Source organism: Bison bison, unplaced genomic scaffold, assembly GCF_000754665.1.
Source record: "Bison bison bison isolate TAMUID 2011002044 unplaced genomic scaffold, Bison_UMD1.0 scf7180017864250, whole genome shotgun sequence".
NCBI lineage: Eukaryota > Metazoa > Chordata > Mammalia > Artiodactyla > Bovidae > Bison > Bison bison.
This window is the reverse complement of record NW_011494822.1, coordinates 388488-409479: the sequence shown is the minus strand read 5'-3', so window position 1 is coordinate 409479 and position 20992 is coordinate 388488. Positions and strand designations below refer to the sequence as shown.

The window sequence follows — 20992 nt, the reverse complement described above, 5'->3', positions numbered from 1 at the left end:
ACAGGAGTAAGTGTCTTTTAATTTCATGGCTGCAGTCACCATCTGCAGTGATTTTGGAGCCCCCCAAAATAAAGTCAGCCACTGTTTCCATTGTTTCCCCATCTGTTTGCCGTGAAGTGATGGGACCAGATGCCATGATCTTAGTTTTTTGAATGTTGAGCTTTAAGCCAACTTTTTCACTCTCCACTTTCACTTTCATCAACAGGCTCTTTTAGTTCTTCTTTACTTACTGCCATAAGGGTGGTGTCATCTGCATATCTGAGGTTATTGATATTTGTCGTGGCAATCTTGATTCCAGCTTGCTCTTCATCCAGCCCAGCGTTTCTCATGACATACTCTGCATATAAGTTAAATAAGTAGGGTGACAATATACAGCCTTGACATACTCCTTTTCCTATTTGGAACCAGTCTCTTGTTCCATGTCCGGTTCTGTTGCTTCCTGACCTGTATACAGGTTTCTCAAGAGGCAGATCAGATGGTCTTGTATTCCCATCTCTTGAAGAATTTTCCACAGTTTATTGTGATCCACACAGTCAAAGGCTTTGGCATAGTCAATAAAGCAGAAATAGATGTTTTTTGGAACTCTCTTGCTTTTTTGATGATCCAGCGGATGTTGGCAATTTGATCTCTGGTTCCTCTGCCTTTTCTAAAACCAGCTTGAACATCTGGAAGTTCATGGTTCATGTATTGCTGAAGCCTGGCTTGGAGAATTTTGAGCATTACTTTACTAGCGTGTGAGATGAGTGCAATTGTGCAGTAGTTTGAGCATTCTTTGGCATTGCCTTTCTTTGGGACTGGAATGAAAACTGACCTTTTCCAGTCCTGTGGCCACTGTTGAGTTTTCCAAATTTGCTGACACGTTGAGTGCAGCACTTTCACAGCATCATCTTTTAGGATTTGAAATAGCTCAACTGTGATTCCATCACCTCCACTAGCTTTGTTTGTAGTGATGCTTCCTAAAGCCCACTTGACTTCACATTCCAGGATGTCTGGCTCTAGGTGAGTGATCATACCATCATGATTAACTGGGTCGTGAAGGTCTTTTTTGTACAGTTCTTCTGTGTATTCTTGCTACCTTTTCTTAATACCGTCTGCTTCTGTCAGAGCTATACCACTTCTATCCTTTATTGAGCCCATCTTTGCATGAAATATTCCCTTGGTATCTCTGATTTTCTTGAAGAGATCCCTAGTCTTTCCCATTATATTATTTTCCTCTGTTTCTTTGCACTGATCACTGAGGAAGGCTTTCTTATCTCTCCTTGCTATTCTTTGCAACTCTGCATTCAGATGTTTATATCTTTCCTTTTCTCCTTTGCTTTTTGCTTCTCGTCTTTTCACAGCTATTTGTAAGGCCTCCCCAGACAACCATTTTGCTTTTTTGCATTTCTTTTCCATGGGGATGGTCTTGATCCCTGTCTCCTGTACAGTGTCATGAACATCTGTCCATAGTTCACCAGGCACTCTATCTATCAGATCTAGGCCCTTAAATCTATTTCTCACTTCCACTGTATAATCATAAGGGATTATGATTCTATACAGTCAGTATAGAAGCTTGCTATTGTTTAGTCGCTCAGTCGTGTTTGACTCTTTTGTGACCCAATGTGCTGTAGCCCGCCAGGTTCCTCTGTCCATGGGATTTTCCAGGCAAGAATGCTAGAGTGGGTTGCCATTTCCTTTTCCAGGGAATCTTCCTGACTCACGAATCGAACCCATGTGTCCTGCATTGGCAGGCGGAGTCTTTTTCACTGAGCCACCTTTTGTCCTTTATTGCGTTCAGTTTCTCATAGATGAGAGACCTTAAAGAAGGCATAAAAACACACTGAACACTGAAAGAAGTGCTGTGCAGTTTACATTAATATGTTCAGAAATAACGTGGTTTTCAAATTTTTCTTTATTTGGATATTTTAGTGTTGTGATACAAGTGAAATCTGGTGTTTATGAGAATCTATACAGTTCATGGTATATTATTAATTTCTGAAGAGGAAGTGTTTATGGATTAATTTGATTTTTTTAATATGTGACATTAAGAACTTCGAGTTCTTTAGGTTTAGTTTTAGGAGCTACCTGGGGATTTCCAGGTGGTGCTAGGGGTAAAGAACCCACCTGATAGTGCATGATATGTAAGAGTTGCATGTTCGAGCCCCATGTCGGGAAGATCCCCTGGAGGAGTGCATGGCAAGCCACTCCAGTTTTCTTGCCTGGAAAATCCATGGACAGAGGAGCCTGGTGGGCTATAGTCCATAGGGTCGCAAAGAGTTGGGCAGAACTGAGCAACTTAGCACACACACACATGAGCTATCTAATGAAAAATGAAAAGTTGCATATAATTTCTGAATGAAATCTCAAGATTATATAGTAAAAATTTCAATCTTCTTAAGTAAGTGAATTAAATGTAAATCCAATAGGAGATGAATATGTTTTATTAATCTTTTTTTTCTTTAGGAACATGTCTTTTGGGTGGTGTCTTTAAACACATTGTTCATTCTCGTTTTTGGTAAGTGGTGTTTTGCTTTTATTTATGATATTATGATAGAAGTTTAGTTTTCTTGGACCTTGTTACAGGTTTTGTTTTGTTTTAACCTTATATGAAATATAAGAATGGAATATTTGAATGGAATTTATATGGAGTATATGAAAGGAGTTTTAGATAGTCATCTGGCATAGGAAGGCCCTAGGTATACAGATATTTTCTTTCCTAAGCAGCACTGACTGCTGTTACTGCCAGCTCTACTTCTGTTGGGCATTTCTGTGTCTCTTCTTGTAGCAGCTGGTTTCAGACTGACTTGAGAATACACAGTGTCCCACTTTTGAAATTAATTTTGTGCTGGTTATCTCTGTGTTCTTTCCTGTGGCAGAAGGTCTTGTTTTTAATCTGTTAAAAAGTCCTGACCAAGACCTTACCAGAGACCTTGGCTTGGGAGCTGTCGCAGAGCGAGATATGGGTTTGAGGAAAGACAGTGAACTTAGCCCGAGTGTCACTCCCCTCAGAACCAGATTCCAGTAATGCCATGACTTCCAAACACTTCACAGCTGTACCTGTGAGGTTTGTGTGACAGCACTGAGAGTTCCTCCAGTTGGGAGTCATGAGAGAAAGAAAGGCAGAATTCAGAGGTAGCTCACAGGTTTTTCTGCTTTGGGGGAAGATAGTGAAACTGAGTCAAGTAACTAAGGTTCCTCCAGCAGTTCTTCAAGGTGGAGTCTGATAGACTTGGGTCATTGGTTAGACCGTGTTTCGGGTCTCCCAGAGAGAGACTGCAGGCTGCAGACTGACCTTAGAATCCTCTTAGTGCCTCACCATCTGCCCCTTTCTAATTGCTTCTTGATGACGTCTGCTACCTTGCTCTTTTGTCTCTGTATTTCCTCTAAACTGGAAGTTAGATCTAAGACCCGATTTCATTCAGGGTCAATACTTGTAGGACAAAACCTTTACTAGTCATACGTTGCCTGATAATACATGTCAGGAGGTACCTGATGTTCGGTTCTCCACCTTTGTCTTTGGTTCAGGTCATGGTATCTTGAAGCCATTATTATTAGGTTTCATGTTTCCCTTTAACCACCAGAGAGTAATCTGTGGGAGGTGGTATTTTAGTATCATGTAAATATCTAGTGTTCCATCAACTTTTTACCTAGTAATTTTATTAGCCATTGATATTTGCCTGGATTAATTGATTTTTATTAGGCATTGCAAAATGGTAATTTTCAAATTTTAAACATTCATTGGCTGGTTTTCCTATGAAGAAAAGCTTGTTCTTACCAGTTGGAACCATTTAGTTAATCTGAAGCACCAGGTCGGATGTGCAGTTCTTTCCCTTTAATTATTAGCACAAACTGCTTTCCTTGCTGATAAAAATGTTTTGTGTTATGTTGCTTTTTTTCCTCTTGTGGTTTTTGGCACTCCCTTTTTTGAATATTATGAACTCATGCGTTTGTATATATTCTGTATTTTCTTTAGTTTTAGGGTTCTTTTTGACGCTCATAGCTTCTTCTCTTTGGCCTGTGAGACCCTTTTCACAATTGATCTTGTGTCCTTTCAACATGAGCTTATTAGAGCTTGATAACTTTTTTGTTCTCTGGTTCTAGAGAATACCACAGGCAGTACATTTTTGGTTCTGGGATCTTTCATTTCTCTAAGAAGCCTTTGTTCCTTTTAGTGGGGTTGGTACTAGGAGTGTTCATTGTTTTGATTTTGAAGTTTTCATTGAGTTTTTCCCCCCTTTTAGCATTTTGCCCTTACCACATCGGTCACTTTTCCCTTGTTGGTTTGGGATTTGAAGAACACGTGAGTATGATACTTTTACAAACTTAATTTCAGTAATTAAACCCCAAATTTAATGTCTGTTGAGTAAGTAATAATATTGTAAAGAGTTACTTCATTCCTGTCTGCCTTACATGAAGGAGTAGTTATCCAGCACCACCTTGTTCACAACTTGAGCCAAAAGCGGCTCAAGACATAGAAATGCTGGGAGGTGTGGAAGGTGTTCTCTGAACCTCGTGAGGCATAGTCTTCCTCCCTGTGGGGCAGGCGGGAGACACACTGTGGGGAAGCTTTCTTACAGACTGACCTTTCACCTGACCACTGGCTTGTGAGCTCTGTTCTCTCCCTTTTCCTGAGTTGCCTCATAGTGAATTTAGAAAGGTAACGAGATATTAATCAGTTTTTTAAAATGTTGATATGTGTCAGAATGACGAACTGTATTATCTTCTAAATAGTTTGCTCTAATTTTGACATTTATGGTTATTTTCCAGAGGTAGATGAATATTGGGATGCACAACTACTATTTTCGGCAGGGGGGTCCCCAGAAAGAGTTAGTTCTTTAAGGACAGCTAGCATAGTTGGAACATTCTGGTCCATTTGTGTGTGTGAATCCTGAGAGATCACATTCTGAAGTTTCCGAAATGGCAAAGAGACATGTTCTGGTATTTAAATACACCTCTCCAGATTCTCACTAGATGAATGCGAGAACTTGAAAAGTCAGATAAATACTTTGATATATTTTAATAGCACTTGCTGTGTGAAACTCAGGAACCAAAAGGTGAGCAGTGTTTGTCAGGATCCAAGCTCTTGCTCTTTGTAAGCTGAGAATGAAACAGATTTAGAGAGCAAAGAAACCTGGAACCGTGGCGGTAGGAGAGAAAGTGGCTTGGTTGCACGTGGCCGGTGAATAGCCCAGGCCGTGTGCTGCTGCTTTCAGCACTCAGCCTTTAGCAGGTCCACTTCAGCGTGGACTAGAGTGCAGACTGTTATAGCTTCTTCTTATTTTTGTAAAATTTAATTCACTGTACTCTGATTTTGTCTGCTTGAGCAAAGTGTTACTCTTTAATTTCTCCATCTTTTTGTAGTAAATCTCAGTCAGTGGAAGAATCCGGTTTGCTGAGTTGTCATCCAGAGGGGATTTTATGGACGTTTGCTAGTTATAGGGAATTATATAGTCAACTTGGATTGTTTAATAAACATTTTTTAACGGATATAGGCCATGTAGTAAAATTAATATTTTATTTATTTTCTTTTGTCTAGGTCCAAGCATCTCATTTTGAAGGCCTAATCACAACCATAGTTGGGTATATACTTTTAGCAATAACATTGATAATTTGTCATGTATCCTTTAATGAACCAGGTTGGTGTTCAGTGATGTTATTATTATTAACCCAAGAGTTGTTCTTATTAATGAAAACTATTTTTCTCCACTAGTCCTTTTTAGTAGAAATTGTGGGTATTTGTAGTGAGGATGAGAGCAGAAAAAATATGAGATAAATTAATTCTGTCTGTCAGATAGTACTGAGTGTTGCCTAGTTACCTGTTTCATTGTGTCTTTATCATTTTTAAATAAAAATTTTTTCTTTTGGTTCGAGTATAGTTGATTTACATGTGTTTTACAGCAAAGTGATTCAGTTATACGTATATATGCATTATTTTTGAAAATAATTCTTTTCCATTATGATTTATCATAGGATATTAAATGTTTCTCTGTGCTCTACAGTAGGACCTTGCTGTTTATCTGTATCTTTTCTTAAATGTTCAGTTTTTCCTTGACAACATGCTGTAGGGGTTGGCAACTCTTGTTAAATTTCATAGGTCTCGTCGCTTGCTGGGAGTCTGCTATATTGTTGTGAAGGTAATTAATTCCTTTTTATAAATTGAGACTGGAAATGCTTTCTCCCCATTTAGGTGATATTGATGACCTTTATTTTTACTTAAGGTCTCTTTGTTAGTGGTGGTAGAAATTGGAGTTTTCCCTCTCATTTGTGGCTGGTGGCTGGATATCTGTTCCTTGGTGAGTTTATTTTTCATTAACTAATACAATCTAATAATTTAAAAGCTTTTTAAAAAGTCTTTAGAATGGGTTCCTTTTACTGGAAAGCCAATATTTGATGATAATTTATTTTTTTTTGAGAATGTATCATCGTAGATTCTCAATGTTGCTAATTTTTCCTGAGTACCTGATTTTTGTGAGGTTTTGTACACAATTTTGATGTTCGAGTGTTTTGACTGGAACCTTTCTAATAATTAGTGAAGAACTTTCTTGACTCTTCTCACTTTTATAAAGATGCCAAGATGTTATAAACGTAAAAAGAGTAAATCAAAGGAGTTCCCTGGTGGTCTGCTGGTTAGGACTCAGCGCTTTTACTGCTTGTGGTCCAGGTTCAGCCCCTGGTTGGGAAACTCCTCAGAGAAAGAAAAAAGGGGGGGAAAAAAAAAAAAGCAGTCTTATAAGAAGACTACCTTTATAGTAGTAAATTCAACCCTAACCATTTGTTTTAACTAAGATGCTCAGTCTTGATTAAAATCTTTAATGGCTGTCAGTGATAATCAGTTTCTTCTCAAAAAATATTTAAATATAGAAAAGCTGCCTTTTCTGAGGTGACATTTTCTCTCATACCATAGTATTAAAACCCACCATTAATTTAGATCTGTAACCAAGAAAAGAAGGTATTATGGTAACATAAATGTTTCTTTCACAATGGCAGTATTGGTAAAGTTCTTATTCACAAATTGGTCTGTCAATATTGCCTCTTTTAAAATTTTCAAAATGTCATGTATGTCTTTGAAATAGCATCCAACCCTAATATTGTTTGTATTTCTGTGATACTATGAAATAAATGCCTTTAAGGGAACAGTAATCCTAGAAACATCAGAACTTACATGTATGGTGATTCATTCACTTCCTAGAATGTGAAGATGTTAATTCAACAGAGGTAAGTGGTACAGGTCTCTCTCACCTGTTCTGTCTTGATTTAGGAAATGTTTGACGCTACTCTGAAAGATCGGGAGCTGAGCTTTCAGTCGGCCCCAGGCACTACCATGTTCCTGCACTGGCTGGTGGGAATGGTGTATGTGTTCTACTTTGCCTCCTTCATTCTGTTACTGAGAGAGGTAAGCTCCATGGGAAGTGCCAACATTGCACATTCATGGAAAGGACTTCTGCTTTAACCATATGGCATGCCTTAAAGGCTATGATGATTTCCTAGCTAAGTCTTTTTCTCTTTTTCTTTATTCTGAGAGGGAATAGCTATAGACTAGTTTGGCTCAATTGCTTTAAACCATTTTTTAGTAATTGGTCTCAAAAACTGGCAAGTTTTATTATTTCGATCAGTTTGAAATATGAGTAGAGTGAGGGGAAAAGTTAAATAAAAGCACATGTTTTACTTGGTATGTATTTTAACCATTCTCAAATATGTGTTCTTGGACTTTTTATGTGATATGAGCCTGTTTTGGACTTCATTCAAGGACATGCTAGAAATTCCCAAAGGGTATGGTTTCACAGGATCAGATATATACAATGGTCTTGAAGCCGTTAATACTTCTTAAGTATAGTGTTATAGAGGGCCTCCTTTATGATTCTGGTTCAGTCGCCAGATGGGAACTTTTACTAATCCTGTTTTCAGAATACGGTCCTTACTGATGTGAAGACAGTAAAACAGTGTGAGTATTTGACTAGGATGCATCTCATGCTTAGTCATCTGGTGCAAAAGTAAGTGTGAGACTTGAGTAGTTGTAATAAATGTACTTTTTGCTCTGAATTCTTTCCCCAAATAGTACTGTACACTTACTCTGTGCCAGCCTCTGTGCTGTATGCTGGGGTAATCGTGAGAAACAAGGACAGTGTCTACTCAGTGTTACATTCTGGGAAGGAATACAGCCATGGAACAAATCCACTTACTCTATGAGAGCAGTGTGGAGAAGTGGGGCTGAAGGAGCAGGCTGGCGACTAGTCCAGTGTGAATGGAATACTAACACACAAAGGTTTAAAGCTGTTTATGATTACTCTGCTCTTCTGAGAGATTTGAGGAGCTAGGGATGAGGTGGGGTCCAAAATATTCTCCTGAAACATTAGAGTATAAGTTCAGTAAATTCTGTTTGCAAATAAAGCCTGTATTCTTGTTTTGAAACTAGTGATTAAAACTAAGTGTATTTTTCAAATTGTAATTTTATGTGACCTCTAAATTACATTGTTCATTGATAAAATATTTTATACTGAATTTTTTCATTTTATCAATGTGGTAGTTTTTTGTTGATACAGAATCCTAGTATTTTGGAGTTAGATGGAAACTTAAAGGTCATGTGTAATAACTGCTTTGTTTGGAAGGTGGAAAAATAGAATTTGGGCAGATGAGAAACTTTACACAGGGCAGCTCAGTGAGTTTGGGCCACCCAGAACTAACCCTCAGGCTCATCCATTGCCCCATCACCTACAACCTCTAGAGTTGATGCTTTCTCCTGAGCCAGCGAAAAAGATGTAATAGGTAGTCACTTAAGATACGGAGAAGCGAAGGGGTTTCTTAATTAAGGTAAGTCTTCTTGGAAAGTGTAAGACTGAAATCACATCTTTTGTTTAGGATAATTATAAATTATAACCAAATTCTTCCCAGATTATACAATATAGTTATAATTTTTCTAAAAATACTAATTTTTCTAAAAATACTTATTGTTCATCTTGGAGGTCTAGATTTCTTGACAAATTATACTTAGTAAATTTTTTCCATTGAATGGTTAAAAGCATCAGAGAACATCAGGCACAGGATAGTTTTAATTCTGATATAGGAACTTCTTTTCCAAGTAGAGTAACATGAATTTTCTAGGGCCAATTTTTTAAGATGCTAAAATAATTTTTAAAGCTTCTCTGTTAATGTTTTAGCTCATATGCAGAAGCGGAAGACATTGATGGATATTTATAGCATTTGAAATAAATTTTCAGGTACTTCGACCTGGTGTTTTATGGTTTCTAAGGAATTTGAATGATCCAGATTTTAATCCAGTACAAGAAATGATTCACTTGCCTATTTATAGGCATCTTCGAAGATTTATTTTGTCAGTGGTAAGTGTATTTTTTTTTTTTTATTGATTCTGAAGTAAAATGGGCTACCCTTGAGTTTTTTTGTTTTTTGGTCAGAAGGACTGGTAGAGTGGATTGAATAATTTAGGTTTATCTACGCCTGTGGAAGTTGGTTATCAAATACTTATTTTGTTGGTTACTTTGATAAAATAAAATGTTAGTAAACAAAAATGCCTTTTAGTTCTTTAGAAGTATAATTAATTGCCAAATTATGGGTTTCAGAATTATATTTAATTTGCATTTAAGCAATAGAGACTTGTTAATAGCTTCTAAATTAAACTCTTGGGACTTCCCAAGTGGTGCTGTGGTAAGGTATCCACCTGCCGATGCAGGAGATGCCAGAGATGTGGGTTCAATCCCTGGGTCAGGAAGATCCCCTGGAGGAGGGCATGACAATTCACTGCAGTATTCTTGACTGGAAAATTCCATAGACAGAGGAGCCTGGCTGGCTGTGTAGTCCATGGGTTTGCAGAGAGTCAGACACAGCTAAGTGACTGAGCACAGCACATTAAACTCTTAATAGAACCATCTCAAAATTTCTTCCCTGGGTGGAAAAAGAAATTGCCTAGTTAAATCTTAAGTTTTTCCAAGATAAAATTCTAAAAGCAATATTGTGTGCCCTTTGGAAACTTGTGCCATTAGTATGGGTTCTCTCTTATTGTCACTGGTGATTTATTATGAGACAGTTCTCATCCTTCATTGTGAGTTTCTAGCTCTCTTTTCATATACCATGCCATGGTTATCCTTTGTGGCTCCTGTCTGAGCCCTTGTGTCCTAGAGGGAGAGGAGCAGCTGTCCTAGGAACGCGTCTTCACACAGAGTGACCCAGGTGTAGTGTGTTGAGTGAGAACACTCAGTGCCCTGGGCATACGTCTACCTAAACAGGAGTCTGCCATCTCTCACGGATGGTGACAGTGGTGCCCGGCCTGCCCTTTCTCTTGTTGCAGATTGTCTTCGGCTCCATCGTACTCCTAATGCTGTGGCTGCCTATACGGATAATCAAGAGTCTGCTGCCTCATTTTCTTCCATACAACGTCATGCTCTATAGGTAAGTTTTTGACATTTGGAAGCTTTACTAATTAAAAGTCTGTTAGGGATTTGATACTCAGAGTACATACATTTAAAAAACATTTCATTTCTTACAGATGTTAACAGTCATCTGATAACTAAATTTTTCCATATGAACATTAGCAGTTATATTTTCCAAAGAAAGACTTTTTTCTGCAAATACAGTGTGCCTTTGTTTAGCATCAAAATGTTAGCATTCCTAATGAGAGATACTTAGTAATGTCATCTTTATATGAAAAGCATTACATCATAGATAAGATAGCCATAGTTAAACATGTAATTACAGATGAAGATAGGATCTAGGGCTTATAAATGGAAAAATATTATTTTGATTTAAAGACTAAAGTAACCTGGAAACCTAGTCTCCTACGTTCCCTTCTTCAGTGATTTGTATCTTCTCTTCAATCATCTAAATATGCCAGGCAAATTGAATTTCTTCCTCAGATTTACTTGTAATTGTCTTTAAATCTTGTCAGTTCTAATTCTTTATGATCTCTTATATAAATCAATATGATATACCACTTAGTATTTTAGGCCTTTTTCTTTTTCTCCATTTATAATCCATCTGTAACAAATCTGCTTCTTCCTCCATAATATGCATAGTACTATCTGGGTAGTTTAGAATGACATACAAGGCTTGGCATAATCTCACACTGCCTTTTGAGCATCTTGTCCAGTATCGTCTGACTGGAATTCTACTCCACAGCCCCACGCAGCCTCCATTGAGTCTGCCCATAAAGGCCTAGCTGTTCCTGGTCTTTCCCTCTCTGTTTGTAGTGACCTTCTGCAAGCTTTTGCTTTCTCCTCAGAATCCAAATTGAGGTTTTATTCTCTTGAGTTTTTTGCTATCTAGAGTAAGTTACCTCCCCGTCCTTGTATGTTTCAGTGGTTGTAGGGAGAACCAGGAAGCACAGTTGGTTTTATGTATTGTTGAAATAGTCCCATTTTGGTACTCGATTATACCTAGAAGTTTAATGGAGATTTTGTAGCAGTGTTTAGTGCATTCTTACGTTCAGCAAGATTGAAGGCCCATCATATACTAGGTGCTTCTCTGTGTACAAGGGATGTAACAGTGAACAAGTCAGAATCAAGAAAAATCTGTGTCCTTCTGGACTTGTTTTTCAGTGGGGGAGACAGCCAATAAAATAGGTAAAATATGTGATATGTCAGAGAATCAAAAGTGCTGTGGGAAAAAATGAACAAAGAAGTGACTAGTGAGGCCGAGGTGACAGTTGAGGAGGCCCTGAGGAGGTGACAAGGGAGTGAGCCACATGAATCTCTGAAGGCAGAGGGCCCTTTGCAGCCGGGCAGGCATGTGCTGCGTCATTGAGTTTGGGTTGAGGAGCAGCCGGAGGCCAGTTTGGCTGCAGTGAAAGAAGGAGAAAAGTAGTTGGCTGTGGGTCAGAGAGGTCGTGGGAAGCTGGGTCCTACAGAGCCTTGTAAGCCACGGTAAGCACTTCGGCTTCGAGTGATTTGAGGGGTGGGGGTTTTGGAGAGGTTGAGCAGAGAGAGGAGTGATCTGACATAGGTTTCCCGGGGATCAGTCTGGGTACTGTGATGAGAAGAGCCAGGGTTGGGATGGCCACGGCAGAAGCAGGAAGCCAGCCAGGAGGGTAGTGGCACATCCTGGTGAGAGGTGAGGGTAGCTGAGATGGAGGAAGTGGCTGTGGAGTCAGGAGAGGTGGTTCGATTTAGGGTACGATTAGGGTACAGTCTGTAGGATTCTCTGGGTGTTTGAATGAAGGGTGAAGAACTTAGGCAGCGAAGGATCTAAATTTCTGTCCTGAGCACCTGAAGGGTGGAGTTGCCATTTACTAAGAAGAGGGAGATTGTGGAGGAGCAGGGTTTAAGGAGGAGTGGGAATTTGATACTGAACACGATCAATTTAAGGTGTCTTGGGTGTTCTGTGAAACATTGGGTTGGGTCTTTGGGTATGTAAGTTAAGGATTAGGGCAGATGTCTGATAGTACATAGAAGTTTACAGAAACTTGCTGTCTTAAGCCACAGGAGGTTGCGTGCATCCAAAGAGCACATGCAGATGAGAACAGAGAGATCAGGGGAGCCTTTCATTGTGTCCAAGTCAGGGAAATGAGGAGGAACCAACACGCCTTGGCGAGGTGTCCATGGAGAAAATGTTCTGAGGAGCGCAGAGTGGCCAGTGGTGTGATACACTACTAATATTGCACGTGAGTTGAGGACCAGGACCTGCTCGTCATTCTAACAACATGACGGTCATGGCAGTCCTTATCAGGAACAGTTTTGGTGATGTTTGAGGGAGATGCCTTGTTGTCTTCAACTGAGAGTGGATGTGAGGTGATAAAGGCAGTAAGTTCATGTGACTCTTCAAGGAGTTTTACCATCATTCCATTAAATGTTTAATATGGTGCAGGGTGGGGGTGACAATGGAAAATTGAATCTACATTGTGAATTATGGCTTTTTGTAATTGTCTTAGTGATGCTCCAGTGAGTGAACTGTCCCTTGAGCTGCTTCTGCTTCAGGTTGTCTTACCAGCGTTACTCGAACAGGGACACACGCGGCAGTGGCTGAAGGGACTGGTGCGAGCCTGGACTGTCACTGCTGGATACTTGCTGTAAGTATGGCAGGTACCTCGTAGGCATATCATTTGTTATCGTTTAATAACCGTTTTGAAAAAGTATGCCCCACTCAGGAAGAGTTAGTTTTAATAAGAGACATTTTGATGATATCTGCAAGTGTATATAATACTTATTAAAACTTTTCTCATCATTGCTATCCTTTTAAGGAGAATGTGTACATGTTTTGGGAGGCTTCCACGGTGGGTCAGTGTTAAAAATCACCTGCCATGCACACTTACTGGATTATAGTCAAGTGTAAACATAAGTTTTATATACACTCAGAAACCACAAGTCTTGACCCCTTTACTGCAGTGTTGGCTTTGTTGTGGTGTCCCGAGCTAGACCCACAGTACCTCCAGGGGATGCCCGTGTGCATTGGGTTCCACTTGAACATGTGTCCTTCTCTGACGGCTCAGTGCCTGCCATGCCTCCTCCCTCCCCATCTCATTTGTGGCTTGGAGGTTTTAGTTGAGCTGCATGTCATAGCAGACACGGTAGTTACCTATAGTGAAAAGAGAAATTGATACTTTTTTCCCTAAAATTCTTCACATAGAGTATCTTGTATATTGTACACTTTGAGTATCTTGTATATTGTACACTTTTTTTTTTTTCCAGTTACTGATTTTTCTCAGATGTTGGCTGAAGAAAACGTAAAATAGATCGAATTTATGGGCTATTCTGTATGTTAATTAACTTTACATTTGGAAGGGTTTCATTTAAAGCAGGCAGCAACATTTAGAGCAGATTAAGGTAATGGTAGTGCTCTGCATAGATTCTACTTATACCTTTTCTTCCCTAAGTAATAATTATTAAGGGTCACCAATAATTATAATAATTGTTATTAAAGACAGTGTCATATCTGCTGTTTTATTCTGAGTGAGAATTTTCACTGATGCAATTTTTACACAGGGATCTTCATTCCTACTTGTTGGGAGACCAGGAAGAAAATGAGAACAGTGCAAACCAACAGGTTAACAATAACCAGCATGCTCGAAATAACAACGCTATTCCCGTGGTAGGGGAAGGCCTGCACGCAGCCCACCAAGCCATACTCCAGCAGGGCGGGCCTGTTGGCTTTCAGCCTTACCGCCGGCCTTTAAATTTTCCACTCAGGGTAGGTACTGTACAGACTTAACAGAAGATCTTTCAGATTTCTGTTGAGAGCTTTTGCTGCTGTTATTGGTGCTGTTAGTATAGAGTCCTTGGTATAAACACATCTTACAGTCTTCTGAGGAGAACCTACCTTTCACTCCTCTCATTCTACAACACGTTATGTATGTAAATGTCAGGTAAGTTTATCAAATTAGACGTGGGCCATGGAGTTGGGCTTCCATGTGCCATTGGCCCCTGCCATTTGTAAGGAACAAGAAGACCCTAGATCAAATAAGAAATTAACATTCTTGATTCATATCCGTCAGGAACTGGAATCTGCATTTTAGAGTTTTTCTCTCTTTAATCCTTGCAGTATTAATCCCAGTGCTCCAAGGAATGAGTAGTAATCTTTTATTTATATCTGATAAAACTGAAGACCAGATTGGTTAAGGAAGTGCCTGCCAAGGTCACCAAGACCTTCCTCCAGATGCTACCGAAACTAATCCTTCAGGGGTCTCCAGGGACCTTCAGGGTGTTAAATTCAACGGTCAGGTCTTAGTCCTCACCTCACTTGCTATATTAGTAGCATGTTACATGATTGCCCACTTCTTGTTCCACAAAACACTTTTTTGGAAGTTGTTCAAGAAGCTTCATGGAGGAGTCGATACTTTTAAATCTTTAAAGTTAGGAGATCAAGCAGATTTAAAAAAGCAGGTGGGAAAAGGCATTCCAGGCCTGTTGTCAGGATAGGAGGCACGTTAAGATGTATGGACCTGTAGGGAAGTGAACGGATGGAGTTGAGGCAGGAGGTGTAGGCGAACTGCCAGAGATGGAGGAGCTGTGAGAAACGAGGCTCTTCAGTTGCCAAAGATCCTTTCCTAACCAGATGGTACTTTGTGGTCCAGATTAGAGAGAGGACTACCACGGGGTCTGTCAGGCAGGCAGTGGAAGCTGACCGAGTCTCCATGCCTGGTCGTGCAGTGTTATCGCCGGTGCTTGCCGTCTCCCTGCCGGAGCGTTGCCCTCAGGGCCTGGTTGGGTCCCGGCAGGAAGCACTCTTTATCTTTCTGTCCAGGATGGCCACTTCCTTCTTGCCTCAGCGTGTTTCCTTTCTGTCTACACTTTTCCATATAGGAGCCACCAGCTATAGCTATGATGATTGTTTACTTTTAAACTTAATTAAAAATAAATACCACTTGTAGACATGTGGTAAATTATCTTGAATGGTGGGTATTCCTTCACAGCATATATGTGTGTGAGATCACATTGAACACTTTAAATATATTATTAATATAGTTTAATTTGTCATTTATATCAATTAAGCTGAAAAAGTAAAAAATAAAATTCTTGTAGACATACTCTAAGTACCTAGAATTTTAAATTCCGGCATTCATTCGCACTGATCCCCGGTGAAGTGCTGGGTGGCCTCATGTACCCGTAGCTCCTGTGTCCAGCAGTGCAGGTGTAGACATCTCCATCATCAGAGTGTTCTGATTGGATGGCATTGTTAGACAGTAAGCTTTCTTTTCATGAAAAGTTGTTTTTGAGAATTTGATAAAAATAAGTGACTATTTTTAGTTTTAATTAATAGTGAGGGAAAATGTAAGTTGATCGTGTTTTATCTTTGTGCTCTCTGATTTAAAATATATTTGCTTGTTATTTGCTGATGTATCTGATTATATGAAAGTGGAAGCAATTTCCTTTTAGCCAGAGTTATAGTTAATATTATCTAAAATGAAAATTTCCTTTTTATGTAAAATGGAAGGAGTCCTGGAAATACCAGTATAGACAGTTTGTTTTTACTGAGAGAATTGTGTTGATTCTTTGAGTGGTGTCCTAAAATACATTGAGCACATGTGACTACTGTTTATGCACTGCTGTGTTTTGCCTTGCAGATATTTTTGTTGATTGTCTTCATGTGTATAACCTTACTGATTGCCAGCCTCATCTGCCTTACTCTACCAGGTATGAGCTTATCCTAGCTCTCTGCTAATGACATCATGAAAAGATGCTACGTTTTAACAGGGTATATTTTGCTGAGATGTGATCTTTTCATCAAATATAAACTTGAAGCACTTTTCCCTTCATTTTTATTGAATGTGGGGTACATGGGGACAGAGTTGAAAGTCACAAAGTATCAGAAGCAGCTCATTGCCCCCCAGCCTCCTTGTTAGTGCTTCATAGCAGCAAGAAAATCCTAAATCATACTGATGTGTTAGTCACTTAAATCATCACTAAGTGGAAGATAAGACTTTTCAGGTCTTAATCAAGTATGCAAATGTATAGTGAGCTAGTGTCTTGATTATAGCACTCAATATAACTTTATAAATCAGATTTACCTTAAATACTTGATTTTTTTCCCATGTGGGCTAAGGCTGAGGAGGAGCAACTAGTTAATTTCAAGTGAGGTTTCTTAAAAAAATTATTTTCTGATTTGTGTAAGAGTTGTGATTTACCTTAAACTGGTAAAAATAAAGTTGTTTAAAATTTTGTTTTATTTTTAACTGTTTCTTCACTGATTTTTGACTGTTAAAACTTTGCTCCTGAGTTCACTACTCAGATCTCAGCTGTTAAAATGACAAAGCCTAGTTAACCATTGCTAAGTCACTTGAGTGTGTCTGACTCTTTGCAACCCTATGAACTGTAGCCTGCCAGGCTCCTCTGTCCAAGGGATTTTTCCAGGCAAGAATACTGGAGTGGGTTGCCATGCCCTCCTCCAGGGGATCTTCCTGACCCAGGGATCAAACCTACGTCTCTTATGTCTTCTACGTTGGCAGGTGGGTTCTTTACCACTAGTGCCACCTGGGAAGGTGCAAGGAAATAAACATATTTTTGAGAAAACTTAAGTTTTTGAACTTTGGACAGCTTTGTGGGTTTTATGTTCCGTTTTCGTTTTTATCAGAAATATTAAAAAGTTAACAAAGGAAAGAAATCCAGTTTTATTACTTGAATTTGGCAATACAAGTACTTTAATCTCGTTAAAGATTGTTAAATAAATACTTCCCTGTTAATCCAGTCCCAGCATCTGGGGGAAGGAATGCAGCTGTGTTTAATTATAGAAATACTTGTCATAGTACACATTTAAGGTGGTAAGGATGCTGTTTTCCCATAGGTTACCTTCCTATAGCTACATTTTAACTAATGTTAAGTTACTACAAACTAGAAACTAATCTGACCTCTCAAAAACACTTTAGAAGTATGTGAAGTACAGAATTAAAAGAGGGCTTTAAATTTTTTAAAACCAGCCAACCAAAACAGAACTAAAACTTTGGAGTAAAAATCAGTTCAGTTCAGTCACTCAGTCATGTCCAACTCTTTGCGACCCCATCAACTGCAGCACGCCAGGCTTCTCTGTCCATCACCAACTCCCAGAACTTGCTCAAACTGATGTCCGCCAAATCGGTGATGCCATCCAACCATCTCATCCTCTGTCTTTCCCTGCTCCTGCCGTCAATCTTTCCCAGCGTCAGGGTCTTTTCCAATGAGTCAGTTTTTCACATCAGGTAGCCAAAGTATTGGACCTTTGGCATCAGTCCTTCTAGTGAACATTCAGGACTGATTTCCTCTAGGATTGACTGGTTTAATCTCCTTGCTGGAGTAGAAATACATATACATATAGAATGCTTGACATTTTTACAGAATTATCAGTGATACTTTTAAAGCTTTAACAAGCATATATGTTTATTTCATGTGACATTTGCATGTGTTTGTCTTTAAAAATTACTTATCTTCATACCCAAGCTGTTTTGTGATATTGCAAAGAAGTCTGTAATATTATTAGCATTATGGCCTATAAACTTGACTGTTGAGGTGGTTTGATTGGGATTGGAGACAATGTGGGTCAGTGATCAAGAGCATGATCTTGGTCATGTAAACGTGAGTTCACCTTCAGCCACCACCCTTGTGTGCCCTTGGTTGGGGCCTCGGTTTCTCAGTTTTCAGAATGGAGGGTCGTTACTACTTGGCAGGGTTGTTGGCTAGATTATTGAGAAAATGTATGGAAAAGTTCAACCCTTTTAGACATTCAAAAATAACACATAAGTTTAAACAAAACAAAACAGATAACTACTGTGTCAAGGAGAAAGGGACACTGGAAATGGGGTCTTGGTCTTCTCTCCAGCCTTATTAAGGAGTAACCATGTGAAGAAATTATATAAATGATCTTGCCTGATAGATTTTTGTGGGTACATTGTGGAATTTATTTGTAATAGCTCTTTGTTTGAGGCCATCCCTTAGACAACTTTCACGTATTTCCTAAGTTTCATTTTATTTTTTTCCTGAGAAAATTAGTGTGAGATTCTTTTTTTTATTGTGCCCACTTATTAAAATAAGCTTAGTTTTCTATCTTAATGAATGAGCTAAATGAAAGTAAGTTACTCTAAATTCTTTGTAATGTTGCTGCTAAGTTGCTGCTAAGTCGCTTCAGTCATGTCTGACTCTGTGCGACCCCATAGATGGCTCCCCCATCCCTGGGATTCTCCAGGCAAGAACACTGGAGTGGGTTGCCATTTCCTTCTCCAGTGCATGAAAGTGAAAAGTGCAAGTGAAGTCGCTCAGTTGTGTCCGACTCTTAGTGACCCCATGGACTGGGATTTTCCAGGCAAGAGTACTGGAGTGGGGTGCCATTGCCTTCTCCTTTGTAATGTTACTAAATATTAAAAATATTGACAACACAAATAATAGAAAGTATATTCTCCATTTGTGTCGTGTTACGTGCACAATCATTTCATTTGATGATCAGACAGCAAGAACGCCCCACTCCGCAAGTCCGTTCGGTCCCCATAGAATAAGCAGTTGGCCTCACAGGTCACCATGCAGGTCACAGGCAAGCTTGTACCCAGTGACTTGCTGTGGCTTGGTTGTATCTTAAGTTATGACATTCTTTAGAGTTTGGGGGATTTTGTTTTTATTTTGTTTGCTCTTAATGAAGACACTGATACATCAAAACATGTTGTCTTTTTAATAATCACTTAAAATGATCGAAAATACTAGTAGTACAACATTGACATCAAGATTAGAGTTGTTTTTGCACGATCGCATGTCTCATTTATCAGCCTTTGTATTTTCAGTATTTGCTGGCCGTTGGTTAATGTCATTTTGGACCGGGACTGCCAAAATCCATGAGCTCTACACAGCTGCCTGTGGTCTCTATGTTTGCTGGCTCACCATCCGGGCGGTGACGGTACTGGTGGCGTGGATGCCACAGGGACGCAGAGTGATCTTCCAGAAGGTTAAGGAGTGGTCCCTCATGGTAGGCCTTTCTAGTCAAAACTGGTCCTGTCTGATAGCAGTGGTAAATGTTTTTCCAGAGGTTTCTTTAAATCTTTTCACTTTGTTTCTTCACTGTGTTGATTGTGTCAAGAGATTTGAGTTTTTGAATTAAAAGGAGTATTCCTTTAAGGCAGTAGTTTTCAGGTTTTACTCTGAAAAATACAGTCCAGATATATCTGAGGGTTAGAAGAAAGTCATGCTATTAAATGATCCAGTAATGCCCTTGAGACATAAGATAGTCTGTAGAATTTAAAATCAATTTGTTTAAGTAGAAATTTCCTTGAAAGTTATTTTTTTCTAAAATTTGATTAAATTCTTTTAAATGTGACTTCAGGTTTCAGTCAGTGTTTTCTATATAAATAAGATTCTTTTAATTATAGTCTGTTTTATTCAAGAATGTCCTGGCTAGTGTGAAAGTATAGTAGGTAATGGGAAGTATTACTCTCAGAAAAGAACTTAGTTGTCACAGGAGTGGGGGAAAATGTCACTGTAAGATGATTGTCTAAGGGTGGCAACTTATTGATTGATCATAATGTTGATTATGACTGATAAATATGTTTAGGTCACTGCTTTATGCTTTTTCATTTGTATAATCAACTGTAGTCTTGTATCTGAATTTTTATTTTGATTTTACTAGAAGTTTAATAGCTATTTAATGTTCATGTTTAAAGAAAACCACAAGAGATTAATTGTATATTAAGAATGGACAGATTTGATTGCTATGTCATCTGTAGATAATGAGACACTTAACTCTATTTAAATAGAGAAACTAGCCAGTTCCAGTTTCCATTCGATACTCTTCCACATCATATTGCTATGTAAAGAAATAATTACTGTGTCTTAATGCACACCGTTTTAGTCTGTCGGTTGCTGTTGAAACAACTGTCCTCACTGAGGCTCCCTTAAGAAAAAGGGACATCAAGGCCACTTTAAAACTGATTTCTTTGTTAGGATTTCATAGTGGCTCTTACGTGTTATCTGTTCCTTCTTTTTGTGCCTATTTTTATTTTGCCACTTTGTCCAAATTCTGTAGCTGTGCTAATAGAATAGCCATGTGACTAACGACTGCCATCTTGCACAACACAGATAGAGGTCATTTCTGTCATCTCAGTAAGTTCTGTGGGACTGTACTGTTCTCAGGGGAGCTAATTTGATCAGCTTGGTTAATTACCTTAACTGGGTTTATACAGAATGCTTCAGCTGTATCAGTCCATCTCAGAGGTCACAGGTCAGCCTATGGGTGGGACAACCAGGGAGATAACAAACACTGGCAGTAACACTCCAAGACGGGGTGTGGAGACTTGGTCAGTTTCTTGGACAAACAGAAGCCTATTCCTGAGGCTTATATTGAGAAAAGTAGCACAGCCACTTGGTTAATACACGTAATAAGATAAAGCTAATGGAGGTGATGGAATTCCAGTTGAGCTATTTCAAATCCTAAAAGATGATGCTGTGCAAGTGCTGCACTCAATATGCCAGCAAATTTGGAAAACTCAGCTGTGGCCACAGGACTGGAAAAGGTCAGTTTTCATTCCAATCCCAAAGAAAGGCAGTGCCAAAGAATGCTCAAACTACCACACAATTGCACTCATCTCACACGCTAGTAAAGTAATGCTCAAAATTCTCCAGGCCAG

At 39.0% G+C, this 20992-nt stretch overlaps 1 protein-coding gene across 1 annotated transcript in view; it reads left to right on the top strand.

Moving 5' to 3' along the window:
* MARCH6 (membrane-associated ring finger (C3HC4) 6, E3 ubiquitin protein ligase) overlaps window positions 1-20992 on the top strand; it is a 62615-nt gene that overhangs the window by 25354 nt on the left and 16269 nt on the right. Inside the window, exons 10-21 of the mRNA XM_010847538.1 lie at window positions 2443-2494; window positions 4221-4279; window positions 5516-5596; window positions 6045-6113; window positions 6198-6272; window positions 7238-7372; window positions 9195-9314; window positions 10280-10380; window positions 12854-12991; window positions 13905-14109; window positions 15983-16052; window positions 19157-19338. Coding sequence (XP_010845840.1) covers window positions 2443-2494; window positions 4221-4279; window positions 5516-5596; window positions 6045-6113; window positions 6198-6272; window positions 7238-7372; window positions 9195-9314; window positions 10280-10380; window positions 12854-12991; window positions 13905-14109; window positions 15983-16052; window positions 19157-19338 — 1287 coding nt within the window. The remainder of the gene's footprint in view (window positions 1-2442; window positions 2495-4220; window positions 4280-5515; window positions 5597-6044; window positions 6114-6197; window positions 6273-7237; window positions 7373-9194; window positions 9315-10279; window positions 10381-12853; window positions 12992-13904; window positions 14110-15982; window positions 16053-19156; window positions 19339-20992) is intronic.